Here is a 21,323-nt window from a genome sequence, read left to right as displayed (position 1 = left end):
TACTGTAGAATACTGCGTTCTGCCAGCAAGGGGCGACGGAGATCCGTAAATGTCAGCGAGGCGTCGCGTGGATGTAGCCGCCTGTTGGTGCTGTTTTTAGGCATGTGGCTCTCTGAGGCTCAGGGCTGCCTCCCTCTCTGACCCTGGCTCGTCGATGAAAAAGAAAGCAAGGAAAGAGGGGCTGCGGATGCGCCACGGGCGACAAGAAACTGCTTTAATTTGGGACTGCTGATTCTGCGAAACATGGAGAGCCGCCGCCTTTACAGACTAATTGGAGTAAACGCTGATGTGGGCGTTTGTTGAGTTTGTCAAAGGCAAAAATATTCGGGAGCTACTCTGCTTTTTCTATTCTTTTTTCCCCCTTTTTTTTCCCCGTTGATCCCATCTGTAATGATGCGGGCTGTGGAAGGAAAAGGGACTTTGACTACCGTGCTTGTAATCTTCGTAATCGGACTGCTCGTTTCAGAAGGCTCCAGCAAAACGTCGGAGGAAGGTAAAGACTCAGGCCGAACATCTTGGCCCACTTTGACCTGTCTAAAGAACGCGACTAGCTTGTAGTTACGGAGGCTAATGGTACCGCTAGCCTGGCGGGATGCTGATGGGATCCAAACTTAGCTAGCTTCATTTTAGCCAGGCTAGCTGGAGGCTGGGAAAACTTGTTTATAGTTTTTACTTCATGTCCAGCTTTGTGTTCATCCTTCAAGTCATCTCTCATCAATGGAGCGCAACCTTTAACCAGACGTATTCTGTTTATGTATAGTATGTATTTGAGAGGCATTGACTGAGAGTCCAATCTTATTGTCCATGCAGAGCCGAGGATGGTGACCTGCTGCTTATTTCTTGATCAATAGAAAGTCATGTTTGCTGCCAAACCATCACAAACACCAAAAAGGACACTTAAAAGTTAATTCCTGTTTAAAATATGTAGTCAATGTGTAATACAATTTTGCATGTGCAATTAAGGGATCGATGTTCATCACAGAACAATCAAAATCATTACGGTATTGGTTTTAACAGTGCATAAACTAATAAATTGTGCCCTTGCTGAAAAATATCAGCTGAACTTTTAGATTCCCTTCAGCAACACAGTACGGTATGTTGTTGTGAGTTTCTGGGTAGGAATCTGGGCTCCTGCTCAAACTTCTGGGGTCCAGAAACAATCATGTGATGTTCATCCCTTATGCCGAGACACCTAAATATTCATGACGTGTTGATTAAAAAAAAAAAAAAATCAATTGATTTACATTAAATATGCCATTGATTGCTCATCTTGCTATCCCATGTGCCCTGCTGCCACTAACATAGTTGCGAACGGAGTGGCAAGTTTATAAAGGCACCTTCAGTGTTGCCAATTTAGCCATGTGGTCACTATACAGTATGTAGAGACTTTTATGATCACAACTGTTAATCAGATAAATTGACCAATGACTAGTGAGTTCCGGTTGAGAAACTGGCAACATGGGCAGAATCATTTCACATTGTTTTCCTTATGATAAGAAAGGAGCCCTGTGGATGACAATAATGACTGAGTCAATCGCACTGAACATTGCCAAAGACATTATTCTTATGTTTATGTTGCAAAAGCTTTGATTTGTTCACGGTGGAAACATTTGACTGCAGGCTTTGAATTGAATTATATTTTAATGTAAAATAATAATGTACCGTCTCATTAAATGGTGAAATGGCGGTTTGGAGGTCAGCCTTATAGTTCTGAGGTTCACGGCTAAAATCTGGGCTCTGGCCTTGCTGCGTGGAATTGTCATGTTTTCCAAGTACTACGGTTTCCTCTAACATTCATAAAATATGCATTTTACTATAATTGAAGACTCTAACTTGTTCATATGTCTAAATGTGAGTGTGAATGCTTGTGTGTCTTTATGTGTATGTCCGCATTAAGGTCAGTACAGCCCGCTGGCAACCCCATCTGACCAGCTACTACAAATCGTGCATTGGTCCTTACGATGCTTTAACTATGTATAGAAAACAAATGTAACAGGTTACGTTATTTACATTCTCTTCGGACCTGTTTTTGACATTGGACATGAGCCAGTAAGTGATTACAACCATGACGGAGTGAGTAGCTTGAATGTACCGGTAGTTAAAAAGGGACCCTTTAATTCACTTTCTCTTGTTTGAAATATTTGACAGTTTTGAAAATGTGGTACGTTTCCTTTCTGATGAGGTTCCTAAACATTCCGAGCTCACTAGATTTCCACGCTTCAAACCATGTGACGTCACCATCTTCTGTTATTGTTCAGCGACGTTCGCGGGAATGTAAACAGGACGAAGGTTTGCTCTACGGAGTAGTGAGTGAAATGGTACTAATAATAAAAACATTAAGCAAAGTTGGCATTTGTTTGTAACATTAATAATTGTCCGGACAGAGCACCTGTTTGGAGTACACCAGAAAATCACTCTCACAGTGTGTCTGTTGCAGATCGTGCACGTGTCAGGCAATGACTGAATGAAGCAAGACTGACTTTGGCTGTCATGTTGACTTGTCTGGTTAGAGTAGTGTCAAGTAAAACAGTTTGTGCCTGCTTTTGTAGTATTTACATTTGGTCCTCTTTTTTTTCCCCCATGTTCTGTGTTTGCAGAAGCAATTATATACAGTATTTAGTACAAATTGGGTCAGGCTAGTTAAGTGCTTTTGTACAAGAGTTCAATTGACAGCAAATTGGACCAAAGGTTAGTTTGCTGTTTGTTGATTGGTTGTCAGAAACCTGTCAGATACCTTTTGAATGGCTTTATGCTTCTATTTAATTTCAATTATTTGGAGAATTACATTTTGTTTTGCGGCTGGTACGGTGCAAATGTACATAACATGATCCGTATCAGCTTCTGGATTCTAAACTCAGTTTGCAAATTTCTGAAGTCATTCAATCCCTATTACATTGTTGTAAAGAAGAGCCTCACTGGTTGTTTGTCTATATTTGTCCTTTCTTTATGATTTGCTGGCAGTCCAGAGTGTATCTTGCCTCTCGCCCAAACTAAGCTGGGATAGGCTCCAGCTCACCTGCAACCCTAACAAGATTAGCAGTTTGCATGGATGTCATCCCGCTGGCCACACTACTCAAGAATCTGATCCAATACTTACTGCGGCAAACGGAACAGTATTGCTTGGTAGAAACGTGGCTTTTAATAGAGTCCACTTCTCATTGATGGAAGTTTCATTCACCTCAAACAAACCTTCACTTGTCCCAAAGAAGAAGGTGGATGTTCGGATCAATAATGAGGATTATTCTTCTCTCCAGTAGACAATATAGATGAGTCAAAGCTTTCACTCGGGTTGGACAAGTACTGATACCGTATATCCGTATCGGGTCGATACCAGCCACCGATATGTAAGGCAAACAAAAATCTGACATTGAATAAGTAACTACATCAGAAAGCAAGCTTTGTTCACATGTTTTGTCATTGTGTTAAATGACATTTTATGCATCAAATTTACCAGAGGTATCGGTATTCAAAGATTGAATAATCATACCGGTATCGGTCTGGAAAAAAAGTGGTATCGAACATCCCTAATTTTTACCCTTGGCCATAGAGCTCACACAGTGTACCGCTGCCTCTGATAGATATAGCATTGCATCTGCAACACACTATTTGCAGACGCCTGGTCTCACCAGTTTGATATCAGTCGCCAGATGTTGGTGTAAGCATAATTTAAGATCATCTAAGCGGTATGTCCAAGGGCAGAACTTTTTAAAAGTTATTCTGTTTAATATGGATAACATAGTGGAATATGTTCAGGCCAGAGGAAAAAGGGCCACTTAATCTCCTGGCCTGATGATATAACATCACCACCCTGTCCCCTGCTGAGTTAATGGGATCAACCATTGATTTCTATCCTTTCTTTTTAATCCTGATGAGGGGAAAATAGCAGGATCAACCACTACCATGTGTCCCTTCCCTGCTAATACTGATAGAGTGGTCGTAAGATCTTAAAAAATGTGAATAGTATTTTTTTGTTAACCATGTCTTGATTGAATAATCCTGAGCCCTAATGTCCAAGGTAATTGGGTGATTGGACAGGCAGTGACACACATTAAAATTGATTGAACAACTAAATGGGGTGACTATCCACACCCATGTTAGGTCTCACAGGTTGGTTTTGTGGGATAAAATGTTTAGGAAAAAAAAAACAACATTGTGGTTGAAATCATCACTTTGGGTGCTCACTCACATTACGGTACCTTCCACAAAACAGTCCAGATAACATTTTTGCCAACCAAAATTTGATCACTCGATGCAGAACAGTTTTGAAATTTAATTAACCCTGAGCATTGTAATAATCCTTTTTTAAATACTGTATTTGTAATTGATGTTAGAACATTAGAACAGGGACAGGAGGTTCCTGTTGCTTCATCTTGTATGATCATAGCAAGCCTAATGGGCTTGGAGGACAACTTTGGGCAGGGTGTTTTGTTTGTGTTAGCTGTTTAGCTGAACACGCCGCTCTGTTGTTGATTACAAAAAAAGTTGTCTCAGCTGCTTAAAAGACAGCTACTTCAACGATTGTGATTTGGAAATTAGGGACAGGGTTGATCTGAAAATAGATTAGAACTACCGGTATGTTGTCTTGACAGTTCATTTGCATGACAGCTGCGTTTTTGAGTCTGAAAGTGGGAACTTTTCAAAACGGATACCCAAGTCTTCCTTCATGTATCACAGACACCAACTTATGGTGTTTTCAGTTGTTTTTGCAAGTATGTTAATGACAATATAGGGGCTCCTCGTTTTATGACCAAGTTCCGTTACTACAGTAGCGTGGTAACTCATATTTGGAAATAAGAACTCACAGTTCACAGTAGACTGCCGCGAGCTCTTACCTATGCTAGCACAGTAGTTACACAAGTCATGATTCTATATATTTAAAGGGGAAGTCAGCCCCCAAAAATCTTTACAAGAATATGTTCTATTCAGCCTCACTAGTAAACTTGACATTTGGATTAATATTGCTTGTAAAATATGAATTAAGCAGCAAAATCCACCTGTTTTTTATCCATCTCAGGGGTTGGCCATTTTATCACTTGCTGGCGACTGAAAATGACATCACAGTTGCTCAGGGCTCTGATAACAACCAATCACGGCTCCGCTTCAGAAAACAGGTGAGCCGTGATTGGTTGGTACCTGAGCCCTGAGGGTCTGTGATGTCATTTTCAGTCAACAGCAAGTGACAAAATGGCCGCCCCCAGAGATGTGGATTTCGCTTCTTAACTCATATTCCACAAACGCAATTGTAATTGTGTTTAGACTAGTGGGGGCGCATACAACATATTGTAAAGAAAATTTTTGGGTTGAGTTCCCTTTTTAAATGAAAAACAATTCCAAGCCAAACATATAAAACAGTCAAAGTGAAAACAGTAACTATGTTGGTAAATACCCACGGTGAACTCTTTCTTTCTGCCACCACATTTTCTCCCCATGTGTCCCTCGTTTTTTTTACTTATTTGCAAATACATAGCCAGTCATGCAGCTTTTGGCAGTTGTTGCATGTGATAATTGGACACTCTTTTTTTTTTTATGCCATTAATCTCCATATGGCGCTGAAATCCACAGTGATATGGAGCGGGCAAGACATTGTGCTTTGTAGTTGTTCTTCAGGCTTCCTTTCTCCCCCGTGACAGAGTGCAGAGGAGATGCTTAGCTTGTTTAACAATGATGTCACCTCGCTGCTGATTTATTGAATGAGAGCTGGGAGGGGTCTGTTGCATTTGTGAGTTCTTGCCTGTCATTCCTGGCTTTCCCAGGGGAGTGTTTTTTAAAGTGAGTGCAGCTGGTACCCCTAACAACAGATCCCTGGGAGTGGAACAGGAAGTGAGGTCGCGACACACACCAAGTCGAGATGCAGTTTGGAGTTTCCAGCGCTCTCTTTGTGCTCTTCCAAGCCTCTGCCTTGCTTGCATAAATGTAATAAAGGGAAGAATGTAGCGAAAGGTCAAAAAGTGGACACGAGGACCTGATCTTCCCGTCACACCTTTTGGCAAAGTTGTCAGGATTCTAGTTAGCTCAGGCTCACAGTATGAAGCGCCATATAACTTGATCTCAACAAATATATGATTTGGAGCAGCTCTCTTTTTTTCTCCTAGAGTGCACTTGGATTGAACTCCCACAAACATTGTCAGATTGGTTACTGTTCTACCATGGCATCTTGGAGCCGGGGAGGGGCGTTCACCAAGGGTTTGTGTGCATATTGCTGAAGCTGAGCTGACATGAAACAGACAAAATTCAGATGTGTTTTAGTATGGGGGAGGTGGGCATGATTCGAGTCAGGGAGTGGAAAAACCTTTCATCCTAATTGAAAGGTTACCATGGGTCAATCAACAGTCAACGATCAAACAAGCGCCTCGAAAGAGAGCAGAGGTGTGTCTGTTTTTCAGGTTGTGTCTGTGCACCTTTAGGCAATGATGCCGAAACGTATTACAGAATACATGTACAAAGATAAGGCATTTCAAAACTTTTCCCACCACTATATGTGACCTATAACAATTAAAATTCACTTTGCATCGCATTGTTTTCCAGAGGGAAAATAAAAACAAACATTTTCCCTCGCGTTTAACTCATTCACTGCCATCGACAAATTTATTTGTCTTTTCACAGTCCAGCCATCCAATCCCAGGAATTTATTTATATTTTTTTATAATTTTTTCAAAGGTTAGGGTAAGAGAGGGTCTGAAAATGTCTGGCAGTGAATGAGTTAAGAGGTTTTTGTTATGGTCGAGTGCAGAGTTGGCCACCCACTCAAAGGCAAAGAGCCACAATTTTGACTGTTACCGCAAAGAGCCACAGCATACACATACACTTGGTACCTTGATTATCGAATGTAATCCGTTCCATCACCACGTTCAAATGAGCACTCCACACACACCGTATTGCTCACTTTGTGTAAAACAGAAAATTTTCCTCACAACCCTATCGCAGGCCGACATTACATTTTCATCAGACAAACCTGCTATAACAAAATCAAAAGCTTGTGGTTTGGTTTTATCATGGCATTGATCATCATTTATTATATTATTATTATTAATATTGTATTATATTATTATTTATTATTTATTTATATCAATCTTGTGTGAAAGCTCACACACCCTAAAAACAGTTGGGTTAAAAATAACACCATTTGGGGTCATAAGTGGACCGATCCACTAATTAGGTCAATTTGACCCACCTTTTTGCCTTGCTTTGTACAAAACAGCCCAATTTTCTATACCATAGACATGCTTTTGTGGTCCCAGCTAGAACATTTATTTATTTATTTATTTATTTATTTATTTAATTGTTTATTTTAAAGCAGAAATCAACCCAAACATTTTTTTTCAATCATATGTTCCCAGCAGGCCCACTAGTTGAAACATGGCATTCTGATTAATATTGCGTTTGTGGAATATTAGTTAAGCAGCATAATCCAACCCTTTTTAGACATCTGAGGGGGCGCCCATTTTGCCACTTCTGTTGACTGAACGTGTCATCACAACTGCTCAGGGCTCAGGTAACGACCAATCACGGCTCAGCTTCAGAAAACAGGTCATGACACTGACGCTCAGACTTGGATGTCACACCCCACCCCACCAGGCCCCACCTCTGAAAGGCACATGCATGTCCACAGGTGCAAACACATGTACAGTATTTTTCTGTGCCTGCAATTTGTTTGTGATCAAATAAGTGTGTGGGACAAGTAAAACTATGTTATGAACACAAAAGTTTTTCTTAGATCGTCTCTGTGTCACAGATGTAGGGATAAATGGAGGTTCACTCAATGTATTGTCTTTAGCTTCTATTGCTTATGTTAATGTCCCTCTTGGGTGATGACAGTCAGACATATGTTCCTAAAATTTTATTTGATACTTTAACTGCTTTTGATTAGAGATGTTTTTGTTTTTGTATGCACTGGCCCATGTTTGATGAAGGGAAATGGTCCATTGTTTTTGAGGGGAAGTTGCTTTGGTAGGAATCCAGGAAGTTGTCACCAGGTTGAGATGCGGAATGCATTCTCTGCAGACTGGAGCCAAAGGGCAGGACAACGCACAAAACTTCTTAGAGATTGCTTTCACGCTATCATCGTTTAATACGGCACAAAGACGTACGATCTTATTAGTCGTCCCGCTTTATGTTCACAGAGGTGACTCTGAAGGTCCACCTGAGCGATGCCAGCACTCACCAGCCTCTGGCAGGAGCATCCATACAGCTCTTTGCCAACCACACTTTGGTAACCACGGAAACCTCACTGGCAGACGGCAACGGCTTCCTGCGCTTCTCATACCGGCTGGGGACCCCGCTGGTCATCACCGCAGCCAAACGCGGATTCGTGCCAAACTCTGTGCCGTGGACACCCTCCCGACTACCTGGTATGTGTCAAATATAGCGGACCGGTCTATTGCTCACGCCCCTCCCCTTTGCTGCCAGTTGAATGTGTGAAGTGTGTGGGTTCGTGCCAGGTGTGTGAGCTAACGAGTGGCCCGCTCCATTACTAATTTATTACACTCCCTGCCAAAAAGCCAGCGAGGGGGGGGGGCCTGCTTAAGCCTCCCTTTCACAAACACACGTCCATCTCCCAAAGGGGTCGCCGTGCGATAGAGTGTGCAAGTTACAGTGCTTTGTGATATGGAATAGGGGTGTGTGATTGGGGGGGGGGGGGGGGGGGGGTTATTATAAGCCAACGAGAACGCCAGCCAATTGGATTATCACGCTTACCAGTTCGGAACAATGGAGGAGTGAAAGGAAGGAAGGGAGAGTAACGAAAGAAGTGCAGTCTGCCGGTCAGGCTTGTGTCCTGTGCTGCTGCTGACAGGAAGCAGGCTTTATTAAAAATGTATAAAGATGGCTTAATGACTTGTTATGTCTGATAGTAATCAGTGAGTTATAGTCAGGTAGAAGCAGGATTGCCTCCATCGGTCAATTGAATTTGCGCAGCTGATGCATTGTGTACGCTCATTGTCCGTCTTGCAGTGTTTTCCTCCATTAGCCTGAATCTTCTACCAGAGAGAGCCGCTACTCTGACAGTCTATGAAGATGTGGTGGAGATCGTGTCGGATTTCCAAGGTAAATGCAGGGCCTTTTTTTGGTTTTTACAACCAACCTGATGTGTAAATGAAGTAGCTTCTGGGAGTTGACATGAATAACTGCTGTTATCAATAAGCAATATATGCAGTGATGCCTTTAGATACTGTCCCGACTTTCAAGTTTTTCGTTTGATTTTTTTTTTTTTTTTCCTTTTTTTTTTTACAAGCTTTGGCAAAAAGTTTAGAAAAAAAGGTCTGGTGGCAGTGCACACAACTCAACTTACCTCACCGTTGGCTGAACAATTCTTCCTCAAACTGTTTAATGCCACCTCCAATTGAAGTTTACTGTCAAACTAAAATCAAATAGAACTATACATTATATCACGTAGCTTTACCTTGGCAAAGTCCGCTTAGCCCAATGCTGACAAACAATGCGAACACACCTTTGACGGAATCCCGAATAATAGCATCTATGTGGCGGTGTTATAACGTGTTAAGAGGTAGACATTTCAACACCAAAGGCCATATCAACACATGTAGATGGATAATATAACACTGCTCACAGGCATATATTCTTTATCCTCTGCGGAAAATATTACTGCAGCTTACTGCGTCGTTTAAAGGAGAAACTACTTGTTTCTGTCTACATGACTGTATTATATGGCCCCTGGTGGCCAAGCCGAACACACAAGCAGCGGCAGCAATGACTTCTAAACAATTTGGGGTTGTTTTTTTTGAAGGCGAAGATGGAACAGATTAATGGAATTTCATTCGTTACAATAGGAAGAGGATTTGAGATATGAGTGTTTTGAGTTACCAGCGTGGCCACGGAGTGAATCAAACTCGTATTTCAAGGCACTTCTATATTTTGTGTAGTACAAATGTCCAAAAAGTCACATAACAATTTAATATTTGTTTTTTTAATTTTTTTTAAACATGCAATCTGTCGTCTTTGAAAGAAACATTGCCTATGTATTACTGGGACTCTTGTCAAGACTGCTCTCATGTGCCCAGTATTTTATTTTTAAGTCCCGCCCTGCTCTGCAAACACGAATACAAAATGTCATTAAAGGCCAGCCTCTTTGAACGTGCTCGTGCTTGTATTAGAAGGAGCTTTTTCAATCAGACAAGATCAAATTAGTTGTCTTTTGTTGGCTGAGTCTTTTGTATTTTTGGACTGGCAAGGGAGTCATTTAAAGCATTCGCTTCACAGGCGCACAATAAATATACAGACGCCATTAACATGCAAACTGTTGCCCACAGGGTAGTTTATGTCTTGTCTGACACACTTCTGAATGTTTGTCCCGACGAGGCGAGCCCTGGGGAGAGATAAACCTTGGCGTGTGGCACGAGGGGGGAAAAAAGAATGAAATGGAGGGGGAGTAGAGGGGGGAGATGATCCGATCTGTGCTGGAAAGTGGGGATATGGGTGGAGCAGTTTGAGAAAAAGGGGGGATGGGTAAAAGTGTCCAACAGAAGGAGGAACATGAGGTGAGAGAAAAGTGCAGGGGTGGGTGGGGGGCGAAGGAGTTCAGAAATGGGATGTACAATGAACAGAAACAGGGTTGTTTCCTCTGAAACAGACCAGGTCACCGAATGCAAGCGCAGCTCTTACATAAATAGTGAGCCATATTGTACTTATTTAAAATGTGCAGTCCAGAATCATCACCAGAAAGAAAATCCCAGCACTCATACACAACTGGATGCGTGTGCTCACGGCTCAGGAATGTACCACAATGATATCACTTTCCCAAGCTAGACAGCAGTGTACTATTTCTCCTATTTATGGAATCTTATTGATATTTACTAAATAGATGCCAGACATAGCGACAGGACAAATATTTGCTTTATTGTTGGAATGATCAACGGCCTGATGTAAAATTAAACCAAAAAAAAAGCATTAAACAACTTAGTCCATGTGGCGCGAATGATAATGCGCATTGGGCACTGTAAACCAAAAACACTGTGTTCAGTCTATAAATAAAGAGCTAATAAAATTCAGTTGCGCTATGTTATGTTTGGGAAAAAACATGGGATGGACCTGCTTCTTCTAATGCGTATGACATCTGTATTTCTGTCCCCCTGCAAGGTTTTAGGCGGCAGCCCAATGTTCATTTTCGGCGCCGGGCCTTGACTCTTCCTATCAACACTTCATACGCCAATCTGACCGCACTACTCACTGTGGCCGACTCTCCCTCGCACATCCAGCACTTTCCCTACCTGCAGGTCCCTGGCGGCAATGGCACAGGTAGGAGCAACAGACAGAGAGGGCCAAAAATAGGATTATGATTAAATGCACAGCTGCTAAGTGAGAGTGGGAGTTGAGTTGAGGAGCGGCGAGAGACGAGCAGAAAGGAATCTCTCTAGTCTACAGTATATGACCCCCTGAAATACAATCACCCCTGTGTACGTGCTTCATTTTATCATAATCTTAAAAAGTAACTTATGTTATTTTTTTTTGTTTTTTAATAGACTTAAAAATAACTTTTTTCATAATTACATTTTAGGCTGCGATCAAAAATACGAATTGAAAAATTAGACTAAACTGGACTAAGTTTGATATTCATAATTTAATTGGTCGTGTTTACATGACCCGGAAGTTTGGTAACCAACATTGATAAAGATACATTAGCTTGTTAGCCACCACAATCGGTCAAGCGAGACATGTACGCAAAGTTACTTGTGTATAGCTGCACAGTGGTTGAAAGAAAAATGAAAATGTTATTTATTTATTTTTTTTATTCGTGTCATGCTTGCTACCAGTCCACGTCGTGTTGCGTGTGGGCGAGAATGAGTTTGAAACAGAATTGAAAGCATATCTTCTGTGTATCTAAGTAGATTCGTAGTGATCCAGGTCATGATCATCTGCAAAGGTTGAAAAGTGTGTGTTTGTGTGTGTGTGTGCTTCTTGCTCCTTCAGCTTGAATAGCCCTCAAAAGACCCTCATCTCCCCTGCGGGCAGACATACTCGCGCTTTGTGACACTTCAACCTCCCTTTTTTTTTTTCTCCGCTCTTCGCCTTCTTTCCTGCCCTTCCCTTGTTTTCTTTCCTGTCTCTCTTACCCTCCTGACATCTCTTCTTTATCCACACCGCTTTATGTTACTAAACCCCCGCCTCACCTTCTCCCGCCTCATAGGAGCGGAGAAGCCGCTGGAGCTGACTCCTGTGGCCGCCGTCTCCGTCCACTTATTGGCCAGCGACGGGCTGGAGCTGCAGGTGAATGAGCCAATCACAATCTCCGTCCCGCTGCCTGCAGACAGTGGCCTGAAGGAAAATGATCACGTCCCGGCTTGGCGATTTGACCCACGTTTGGGTACGTACTGACCGAAACACACACCCACGGCGGCTTTCTGCTGTTCCAAGCAGGAGGTCGGATGTCTAGTATGGATTTTTCATAAATAAATATCCGCATCCTCCCTGAAAGCATTGCGGAGTGGTCAAATTATTTTTAATGACGGTAAGGCTGATTTAGTCAACTGGAAAAGCAGCATAAATGCAAATGACATGCTTGTTGTATAACGCTACCAAGTCAAAGACTGGAGCGGTGAGGTGGAGTGTTGAATGACTTTATTCGCAAGGTCATAAATGAATAACTACAGCAAATCTGATGCCATATACTGCTCACATCCTCCTACCAGACATATTTGCATGATTTCTGGGGGTTGTTTTGCTGTGATGCATTAACCATTGCCTTTGAAGTGCTTAAGAGGTCATAACATAACATACAGTATGTGTTCAATCACTCCGGCATTACTGGCTTTACTGTCGTTATGTATGCCCTTTGATTTTCTTGAAGCAAAAAGTTGAATGGGTTAAGATGAGAAAATAGCGCACCTGTGCGATAATTCAATATTTTAGTATGATTGTGAATGTTTGTCTTTCAAAAATAACAAGCACAAATTACCTTTTAAAGTGAAACAAAATCAAGTTACGATTTGTTCAAATTTAGTCCGGCTCTGTAGGGAACAATGACAAAAATGATTCCCTTTTTAACCGCTGCCTAGTAAATCTCGAAAACGATCAATTGTGCGTGTGCCCGAGAGTCGAGTCTCTTCACACTGGGCTGACTTTGCGCTGCAGTTTTCGTTCTTCTTCTCGGCGTCACTTTAGCCGTATTGTACTGGTCAGCCACAACTCAAATGTGACCGCACAAGGCAAGTTCACGCAAACCCAGCCCAACGCCTCTCAGCCCCACACAATGATTTCAGCAGTCCCTGCAGTGTGACACACCTGCACATCCTGGTCAGAGAGTCAATGATGTCATCCTGTTTTGAGTCAGAAATGTCTGCAATGCTCAACCTTAGCCTGAAAACTCAACAGCTCCCACAGCTCTTGTTGCAGAACATTATCATCTACAAAGGATCCTGCTTACACACTATACTGTGTATGCATAGTGCACTTCAGCAAATAAGGCTCGCTGGGGCATTTATTTACTCAACTGCAGATGAAGAGGGGGAGTCATCTTTTTGGGGGGGGGGCTTTATTTGTACAATTTATGTCAAGCGAAACTTCATTCAAGGCAAAACAAAAAAAGGCTTATACAGAGAAATTCAGCGAAACGGCAATAACTCGAGCAGACTGGGTGGAACAAAGAAGTCACATGGCTACAAACAGCATAAACATGGATGCACACAACACTACTATAACCAGCTAAATAGGCACAAGAAAAAATCTCACTTTAATAATTAATAGGCAACACATTGATAACTTTTAATTGAGCTGAGAGTCTGTTTACAGGTTTGTGTGCTGCTGTTTTGGTCAGTAACAGGGTTCAAATGCGCTCAACCGGCATTAATTCATTCATGTCCACGTGTGAACAACAGTCTGTTAACAGAGAAAATATCAGTTACTAGCAGACTTTTCCCAAAAAGGAAATTAGAAGCAGCTGCATGTCAAATCTTTGCTCCGCGAGTCAGAGCAGAAAAACGGCCTATCAAAAGCTCATCGGATGAGTCGTTTCTCAAGACACCACCGTGTGACATTGTTTCGACCATTTAATTGGGAAATTATAGACTGTTATTTTGTACTTTTACTCTCTGAGAATCTCGTGGCTTTTTAGTTCCAAAGATCCAGCGCTTGAAAAGACGCTTTGTTAGAATGGCAAAGAACACATGCACGCTTGTAGCCTACGCACATGCTTGCAGTATTTCCACAACAGAAGCCCTCCCAAGACCCCTCTGCGGGCTACATCCCTCGTTCCCTAGCAACCGCACCAAATAAATAACAAAACAAGAGTCACTTGACACCTGATTGAGTTTCGCCGAGCAACTCTGCGCCTGTTTGTGGTAATGCGTCGGTTGAAATGAGGGCATAAAGGAGACGCAAATGTTTTAGGCGGTTGGAGGAATACATGAGCATGGTAAAAGGTTCCCTGCATAGACGGTAGACACACACACTTAATCACTTGAAAACCTGTTTGTCTTGTGCTACAGACAAGGCTGTGTATATTTATAGATCAGGCAAGCATGCACTTAGCTGACAATGTGTTGAAAGGAAACATGGCAACGTGAATTTTTGATATTAACCAAGTGAGACACGCAGGGAAGCCTCCCCCGTGGAAGCGATTCAGACAGAACCAGGGTGAGTGCGGGCAGGGCTGGTCACATGACTCAGTGATTGGTGTGTGTGTGTGTTGCTGGAGGTGCTGAGTCACACAGTATCTCCCTTTTCTTCTCGCTATTATCTCTACTTCCATTTGTCCCCTGTTATTTCCTGTTAGTAGTGTTTTTTTCCACCCCCTATTTGCAATGTTGTGTACATTTTGCCCATTCTCTTTGGTTTCCTCTTTCCTTGAAGATCAATGAGTGCTCGAGTTGGCTAAGATGCCAACAAACACAGAAAAGGGGTCACTCTCCATCACGTTGTCCCTGACATCCACGGGAAGTCGCATGTGAGCGTTTCCTGTCCCCTGAGCAGCCAGTCAGTCAATCGGTGTTTTGTGCGGTTTGGTTGTGGCACTGCTAAGATTGCGGCTCATTGTTCCGTTTTTTTTTTTTCCCCCATCAGGTTCATCCTGTCTTTCAAGCGGCTTGGTACAATATTATGAAGATTAGGGCGACACTGGGGAAAAAGACAGAAAAATTACATGGGAGCTGGAAATGTAAATATAAAAAAAAAAAGTTGTTGGAATGAAGTTGTAAAATTTTAACACGTGAATATCCCAATTCCCTTAAGAAGCCAACCATCTCAATATTGACCATTTCATTAGCGAAATCCTCAACAGTGTGCATTTTATTGGTCATCTCTTAATTATTTTTAATTCAAACAGTGACTTAATCCAAGTGCATTTTGCAGAAAAAGTCGCTTTGTGTATGTATATTTTTGACATTGGAGCAGCGTTTCAAAATTGCTGACTGGGAACAAGTTTTTCTGTCCCTGACTGCAGTTCAGAGCCAATTTGAAGTATGAAGCCATTGGACAACCTGAAGTTGGTACGACTAAAACTTTATCAATTATCACTCTTGAAAGTTGGACGCATAAGCTGATCAAGCTTTTGTGGATGCCGAATTCCAGTGCAGCCCTTCGGATAGACTTTCCTTGGCTTTACGCTAACACCTGCTCTCGGACTTTGGTGTTTTCATCCTTGGTGGTAGTCGCAGGCCTTCCGCTGAACAGAACAACAGATCCTATTTCGAGAAACTTGCCAAATTGGCGCCAAACTGCAGTCCGGGACAGAAAAATGTCTTGCCTGTCTGCAGTTTTGAAACCCTGCTCCGATGTCGATTTGGCAGGTCTTGGTTGGCTTACAAAAAGTACACAGCCAAAGCTGTGAAATGCTGATGGCCTCTTGTCTGTTTGACTGATACCTAAACTAAAATAGAAATAAAAAAGTGTATAATGACTTTTGGGACACCTTGCTCTTAAGAAAATGAGTTATGATGAACTTGTAAGACATTTATTTATACTTAACTGTTTTTTTAAGGGATGCACTCAGGTTGACATGCTCTGTTATGTTGTTTTGAAACCCATCAAATTTTGTTGGGTGACATTTTAATGTATTTTCTTATTAAGTCCTAATATCTTTAGTAATCCCCTGACCAAATTTTAAGATAAAATGTTTTGGATGAGTATCAGAAGATATTCATTCAGCAAATAAAAATTGTCTTTAAAATATTGTCTGTATGAATAATTTTGGGTTTAGCTGTATGCTTGAGTGAAGGTGAGGTGATTGTGACAAAGCAACGGACTCTGGACTTTTACTGGAATACTGCCTCCCTGTGGACATTTAGTGCCACAGCAATGTCCTCAACGTTTCAATGAACATTTCTTGCACCTACTCCCTCCCGCAATTGATTATAGATTTTTCCTTGAAGCATGTAAATGAATCCATGTGTAATGGTCTTACAGGTGATTCTACTGCACAGCAACCGATGATAAAATACTTTCCAGGATGTGATCGTTTATGTTTGTGCAGGTTCCTGGATAAAGAGCAGTTGGGGCCACGTGCAAAGGGTGGACAACCAACTCGTCCTCACCTACATCGCTCCTCAGCTGGGATGCTGGGTGGCCGCCATGTTCCCGCTTAAGTCAGGTGAGATTCATTCTGGTTTGACACCTACTATACACTTGATGACAATTTACCATAAGGATTGAATTTATTTAGAAAACTGTTTCGTCCTTAACCATGTTGTTTTGGAATTTGTAGTTTATTTCATGTGTGCGTGCCTCTTGCCCTTCCAACAGGTCTACTGGTTGTGAAAGACATCAGCATGTACCACACTCTGTTTCTATTGGCTATTCTTGGAGGCATGGCACTCATTCTGCTGTGTTTGCTCTGTGTCCTCCTGTACTACTGCAGGTGCGTTATCTGACCCCCTGCTATATTTTTCATTATTTTCAAGATGTATCCGTCCCTGTGATAGGCGCTTTGCTTTTGTTTTATTATAAAAGCCTCCCTTTTCCCCTATGGTACAGTGTAATTATCAATAGGCTGTATTCACATGTACATAAAAGTTAACCGATGAGTCTGTTTTGACTCTGTTGCTAACAAAAGCAGCTACAAAAGCACAAAACTAGTCCCTCGGGTTGTTTCCCCCCAAATACAACAAAACCCCAAAATATTCAAGGATACACTTAAAGGATGTGCGCTGAAGCTAGAGCTATTCTACACATACCCCTTTTACTTTTCCGATTCTTACGAAGTTATTTTGAGTCGAATCAGTGTACTATAATTCTTTGTCTACAGAGTCAGTTTCAGACCTGTGACTGACAGAAATTGTTTTTTTTTCATGTTCATATCTTATTACTTCGAGCTGTCCCTCATTTTAAACAACTGTTGGAAAATGTGTAATGCAATTACCGTCTGATCAATAATACTCAGCCATCCATCTAGAGTCAGTAATTACCAGCCTGATGCTAATATTGAACAAATCCATCACAACCTCTGCATACTTTCTGGTCACATTGAATTTTTAGCTTTGTGCATGATTTGTAATTGTGCGACTGAGTCTGTACATTTCAGTATATTTACCTGGATAATAGGTCAATTAGTTGGTTCGCCGTGAATGTTAAAATCACTAACCTTAACATAGATTGAGCAAGTAATAATGATCAATTATGAAGCATTTCCTGTTTTTGTGTCCGTGTTGAGCAGACGTCGTTGTTTGAAGCCTCGGGGCTCTCACCGTAAGCTCACCCTGTCCGGTCTGGACAGCAGCAAGAGGGACCAAGCCACCTCCATGTCCCACCTCAACCTCATCAGCAACGAGGTTGGTATTTGGACATCTCTGCTCGGTTGTCCACCTCATAGAAGGGCCAAAAACACAGCGCTAGGGATTTTGAACAGTGTCGATGTTTTTCTCATCCCAACAGTCTTTAGTCAATTTCTTGTGTCATCTCCAACCAAAAGATACAGAACCTAACAAAAACAAATCACTTTAATCAACCTGCCCGATATGTTTGGCGAAGTGAATTCAATCAGGCGTTCTAAATCTAGTCGAATTAAGTTCCAATTTGAACATTGACTTTCTATCTGCTCAGGTGCAGTTGGAGCTTGTTTCCACGGCGACAGAGCCCGACATGACCACGCCGATGCTGAAGCAGTCGGCTTACGAGCGTGGGGACGATCCCCGCGCGCACAGCCTGATCCAGCACAGCAAACACAGCCGCTCTTCGCTGGGCAACAGCCAGCACGGCTCGTCCCTCGGCAATCTGACGCCTCGCAGCAGAGACTACCGCCAGTCCGCGGAGACCGTGCAGTTCAAGTCGGCCATGTCGTGCGGCGGAACCGACCGAGGCTACCGTCAGTCGTACGTCTCCGTCTGCTCGTCCGGCAACCACATATCCGACGGACTCTCCCCAGCCAAGCACGGCCAGTTGTCAGAACATCAGCTGAGCGGTGTTGTCATCTCCCCTTCCTCCCCGCCTCACTCCCCCTCCAGAGGGGAGGGAGTTGAGTGCAGAGCCCCGGACTACCTCCTCTCCCGCTCCGTTGACCACCTGGAGCGGCCCCCCTCGCTCGCCCGGCCGGGCCAGCTGCTATGCTGCGCCTCGGTGGACCTGCTGAGCGGTGGCGAAACCTACCCAAGGGTGCGGCCCACCCTGGTCATCCCCGCTCACTACATGCGCCTTCCCGGGGAGCACCCCCTGTCGGGTCAGGCCCTCCTGCTGCAGACGGACGAGCAGAGTGACCTGGAGACAATCCAGGCGGAGCTCAATGCCTCGCAGTCCTCGGGACAAACCCCCAAAGACTGTGACCCGCGTCCCGCCGAGCAGGATGAAGGAGAGAAGCTGGTGTCCATTCCGGGAGCGCTCGGCGAAACGGGTCTGGTGGAAATAAACAGCGAAGACACCCTATTGGCGGAAAAGACTTTAATGGAGCTCAGAGGAGGCAAGCCTCTGCCGCACCCGCGAGCCTGGTTCGTCTCACTGGACGGCCGCTCCAACGCTCACATCCGCCACTCCTACATTGACCTCCAGAGGGCCGGTTGCCACGGCAATGCCCCGAGCACAGGAGGCCCGCAAGGCGGCGGGCGGAGACGCGGCAGCGGCGGCAACGACGCCAGCTTGGACTCCGGCGTGGACCTGAACGAGCCCAGAGCGGGTCGCAGGGGACGGGACGTGGAGCAGGAGGAGCGAGAGATGGAGAAGGAGGCGTCGGAGAGCACAACGCCAACCGCGGCCTTCGCCCAGCTGGTGTACGTGGGCGATGCGGATGGGGCGGGCAGCAAGGAGACCCTCAAGTACAACTCCCAGGACAGCAACTTGGGGTCCGTCCACTCTGTCAAGGGGGAAGCAGAGAGCGTACAAATCCACGCGGAACCCCCATCGGTTTCCTCCTCCTCACCCGCTTCTCCGCCTCCTCTGACGCCGCCCGACGGCGTGACTTTCAGGAACGATCGTACGCTGCTATCTGCCTCCCCCGAGGATGACGCTCCCCTTGAGGATGGAGAGGAGAAGAAGAGCCCCTGGCAGAGGAGGGAAGAGCGACCCCTGCTGGCCTTCAACATGAAGTAAATTCTCAGGTGACCACGTGAGAAGGATGCGTGCGCCCTTTGAACATTCATATAGCACTGACATATATCCACTACTCACAAAAGTTTGGGGTATTAAGCTTTCAGGTGAAATTTCAGGTTGAACCCAAACTGCGTTATTACCTTTTTATAGGTGAAATGAATCCAAGATTTTTCGAAACTATTGAATGCACAAGTTTAAAAAGCTGTAATGCATATTAGATTCATCTTGAAAGTTCACCCAAAAGCCCAGTGTCCGTCACTTTTTGTGAGTGGTGTACTCCAGCACTGGGATCCATCAAACGGAGGAACAACTCAGAACTTTTATAAACTTTTATATGAAATGACCTCTGTCATCCTCCATGACACCCCCTGCCCTCACCTGTGTAAACGCACCAGTAACACTACCAGGCAGGATGTACACATTGCCTGAAGGACTCTGGAATTTTTTTTATTTTTTTTTTATGCAAAATAAATATGCTATTTTTTTTTTTTTTTTTTTTTTGGTGCTGTAATACAGCCAATAGGTGATTATCACAAACGAAGGACTACAGGAACCCTTTTCCTTAAGCCATATTGGCCTCAGACCACTGAAAGTCAAAGCACTCAATTCCCACTCTTCCCGTTTCCCTTTCCCCTCAGTGCTTTTGGCTGCACAAGAAAGACTAGTCAACCCAACAGTTAATCCCTTGAGGGACGTTTGTTAAAAGACCCGTTTATCTGGTCACAAGGGTGTTGAACGTTAACTACACAAAAAAACAAAACCACTATCTGCACTGTTGTGTAATCAGACAATGTGACACACCACCCAGTTGGAGGGTAAGGATGTAATACCACTACTAGTTATGCCTCCAGTAACAATACTGTTTAATACTATGAAGGGTTTTGCAAGAGTTGAATCACTGACTGGCATATGTTGCTCTAAAGGCTATGCATCACTTTTATATGCCTGCTTGAGATGCCTTTTTTTTGTGTGTTTGTTTTAACACTATTATTTTGATTGCCAACGTAAAGTTTTTTTTTTTTAACTTGATGAGGCTACTTTGTCTTCAGATATGTTAAGGGCTTTTCTTCTTCACCTGCCTTATTCTTTTTTTTGTTTTATTTTTTATGTAGCTTTATTTTAACTAAAACCAAACTTTCCATTTGCAGTATTTTGCCCTTTGGTTCCCAATTTTCCAAGTGCCTTTTTCTTAAGATGCACATTTCCAGAAAGAAACACCATGTTTATTTCTTACCTTCTTTTGCCTTCGTTCTGCCTTTTCTTCTCTACCTCAGCCATCATTCTCGTTTCCGCTTGTGACCAAAAGCATGCAGTAAATGTCGCTCTAATACACTGCGCACAGCTCACAATATTCTGCAAACCCATCGAGAGGCACTGAGATGGTTTGCAGCACAGCAGGGAATGGATAAAGTGAGTGTAGGCCAAGGGAACAGGTTACTTTTGCGCATTTGGATTGAACATTTGTTTCAAAATGTGTTTTTCTGAGTGAGGCATGTTTTTTTGTTTTTTTAATGACCTACTGTATCCATATGAGAGTGCTGGGAAATAATCAAATCGGCGCTGGATTCATATAGTCATAACAATCATATTACATATTTTTGTTTGTGTCTTTCCTCTCACAGGTTGAAATAATGCAAGTTTGTGTTCCAGGCAATCTTAAGCATTTGAGCAAAGTTGCAGTACAACTCGTGTGTACATTGGTCGTTTGCATTATATATTTGAACTTATTCTGAATAAACAAACAGACTGGAATGATTTGTGTCTGGGTTTTTGTCATAGAGCCATTTGCAGACCAGTAGGTTTTAGGATATTCATTCAAGGACGGTGAGAATTTAATGGCAGGATCAATCAACACATTTGGACAA

The 21,323-nt window shown here is 43.1% G+C and overlaps 1 protein-coding gene across 1 annotated transcript; it reads left to right on the top strand.

Moving 5' to 3' along the window:
- The first annotated feature begins 26 nt into the window (after positions 1-26).
- Positions 27-21,210, top strand: fam171a1 (family with sequence similarity 171 member A1). Its single transcript, XM_086038803.1, has 9 exons — positions 27-493; positions 8,121-8,348; positions 8,950-9,042; positions 11,092-11,250; positions 12,140-12,316; positions 16,418-16,534; positions 16,687-16,801; positions 17,597-17,711; positions 17,983-21,210. The coding sequence occupies exons 1-9, from the start codon at positions 391-393 to the stop codon at positions 19,456-19,458; spliced, it is 2,583 nt and encodes an 860-aa protein (XP_085894929.1). The 5' UTR covers positions 27-390; the 3' UTR covers positions 19,459-21,210.
- The last annotated feature ends 113 nt before the right edge of the window (positions 21,211-21,323 follow it).

This window comes from Filicampus tigris, chromosome 8, assembly GCF_054856515.1.
Source record: "Filicampus tigris isolate MCC_2025a chromosome 8, RoL_Ftig_1.0, whole genome shotgun sequence".
NCBI classification, from domain to species: domain Eukaryota; kingdom Metazoa; phylum Chordata; class Actinopteri; order Syngnathiformes; family Syngnathidae; genus Filicampus; species Filicampus tigris.
The sequence above is the reverse complement of the archived record's forward strand: the minus strand, read 5'-3'. Positions and strand labels throughout refer to the sequence as shown.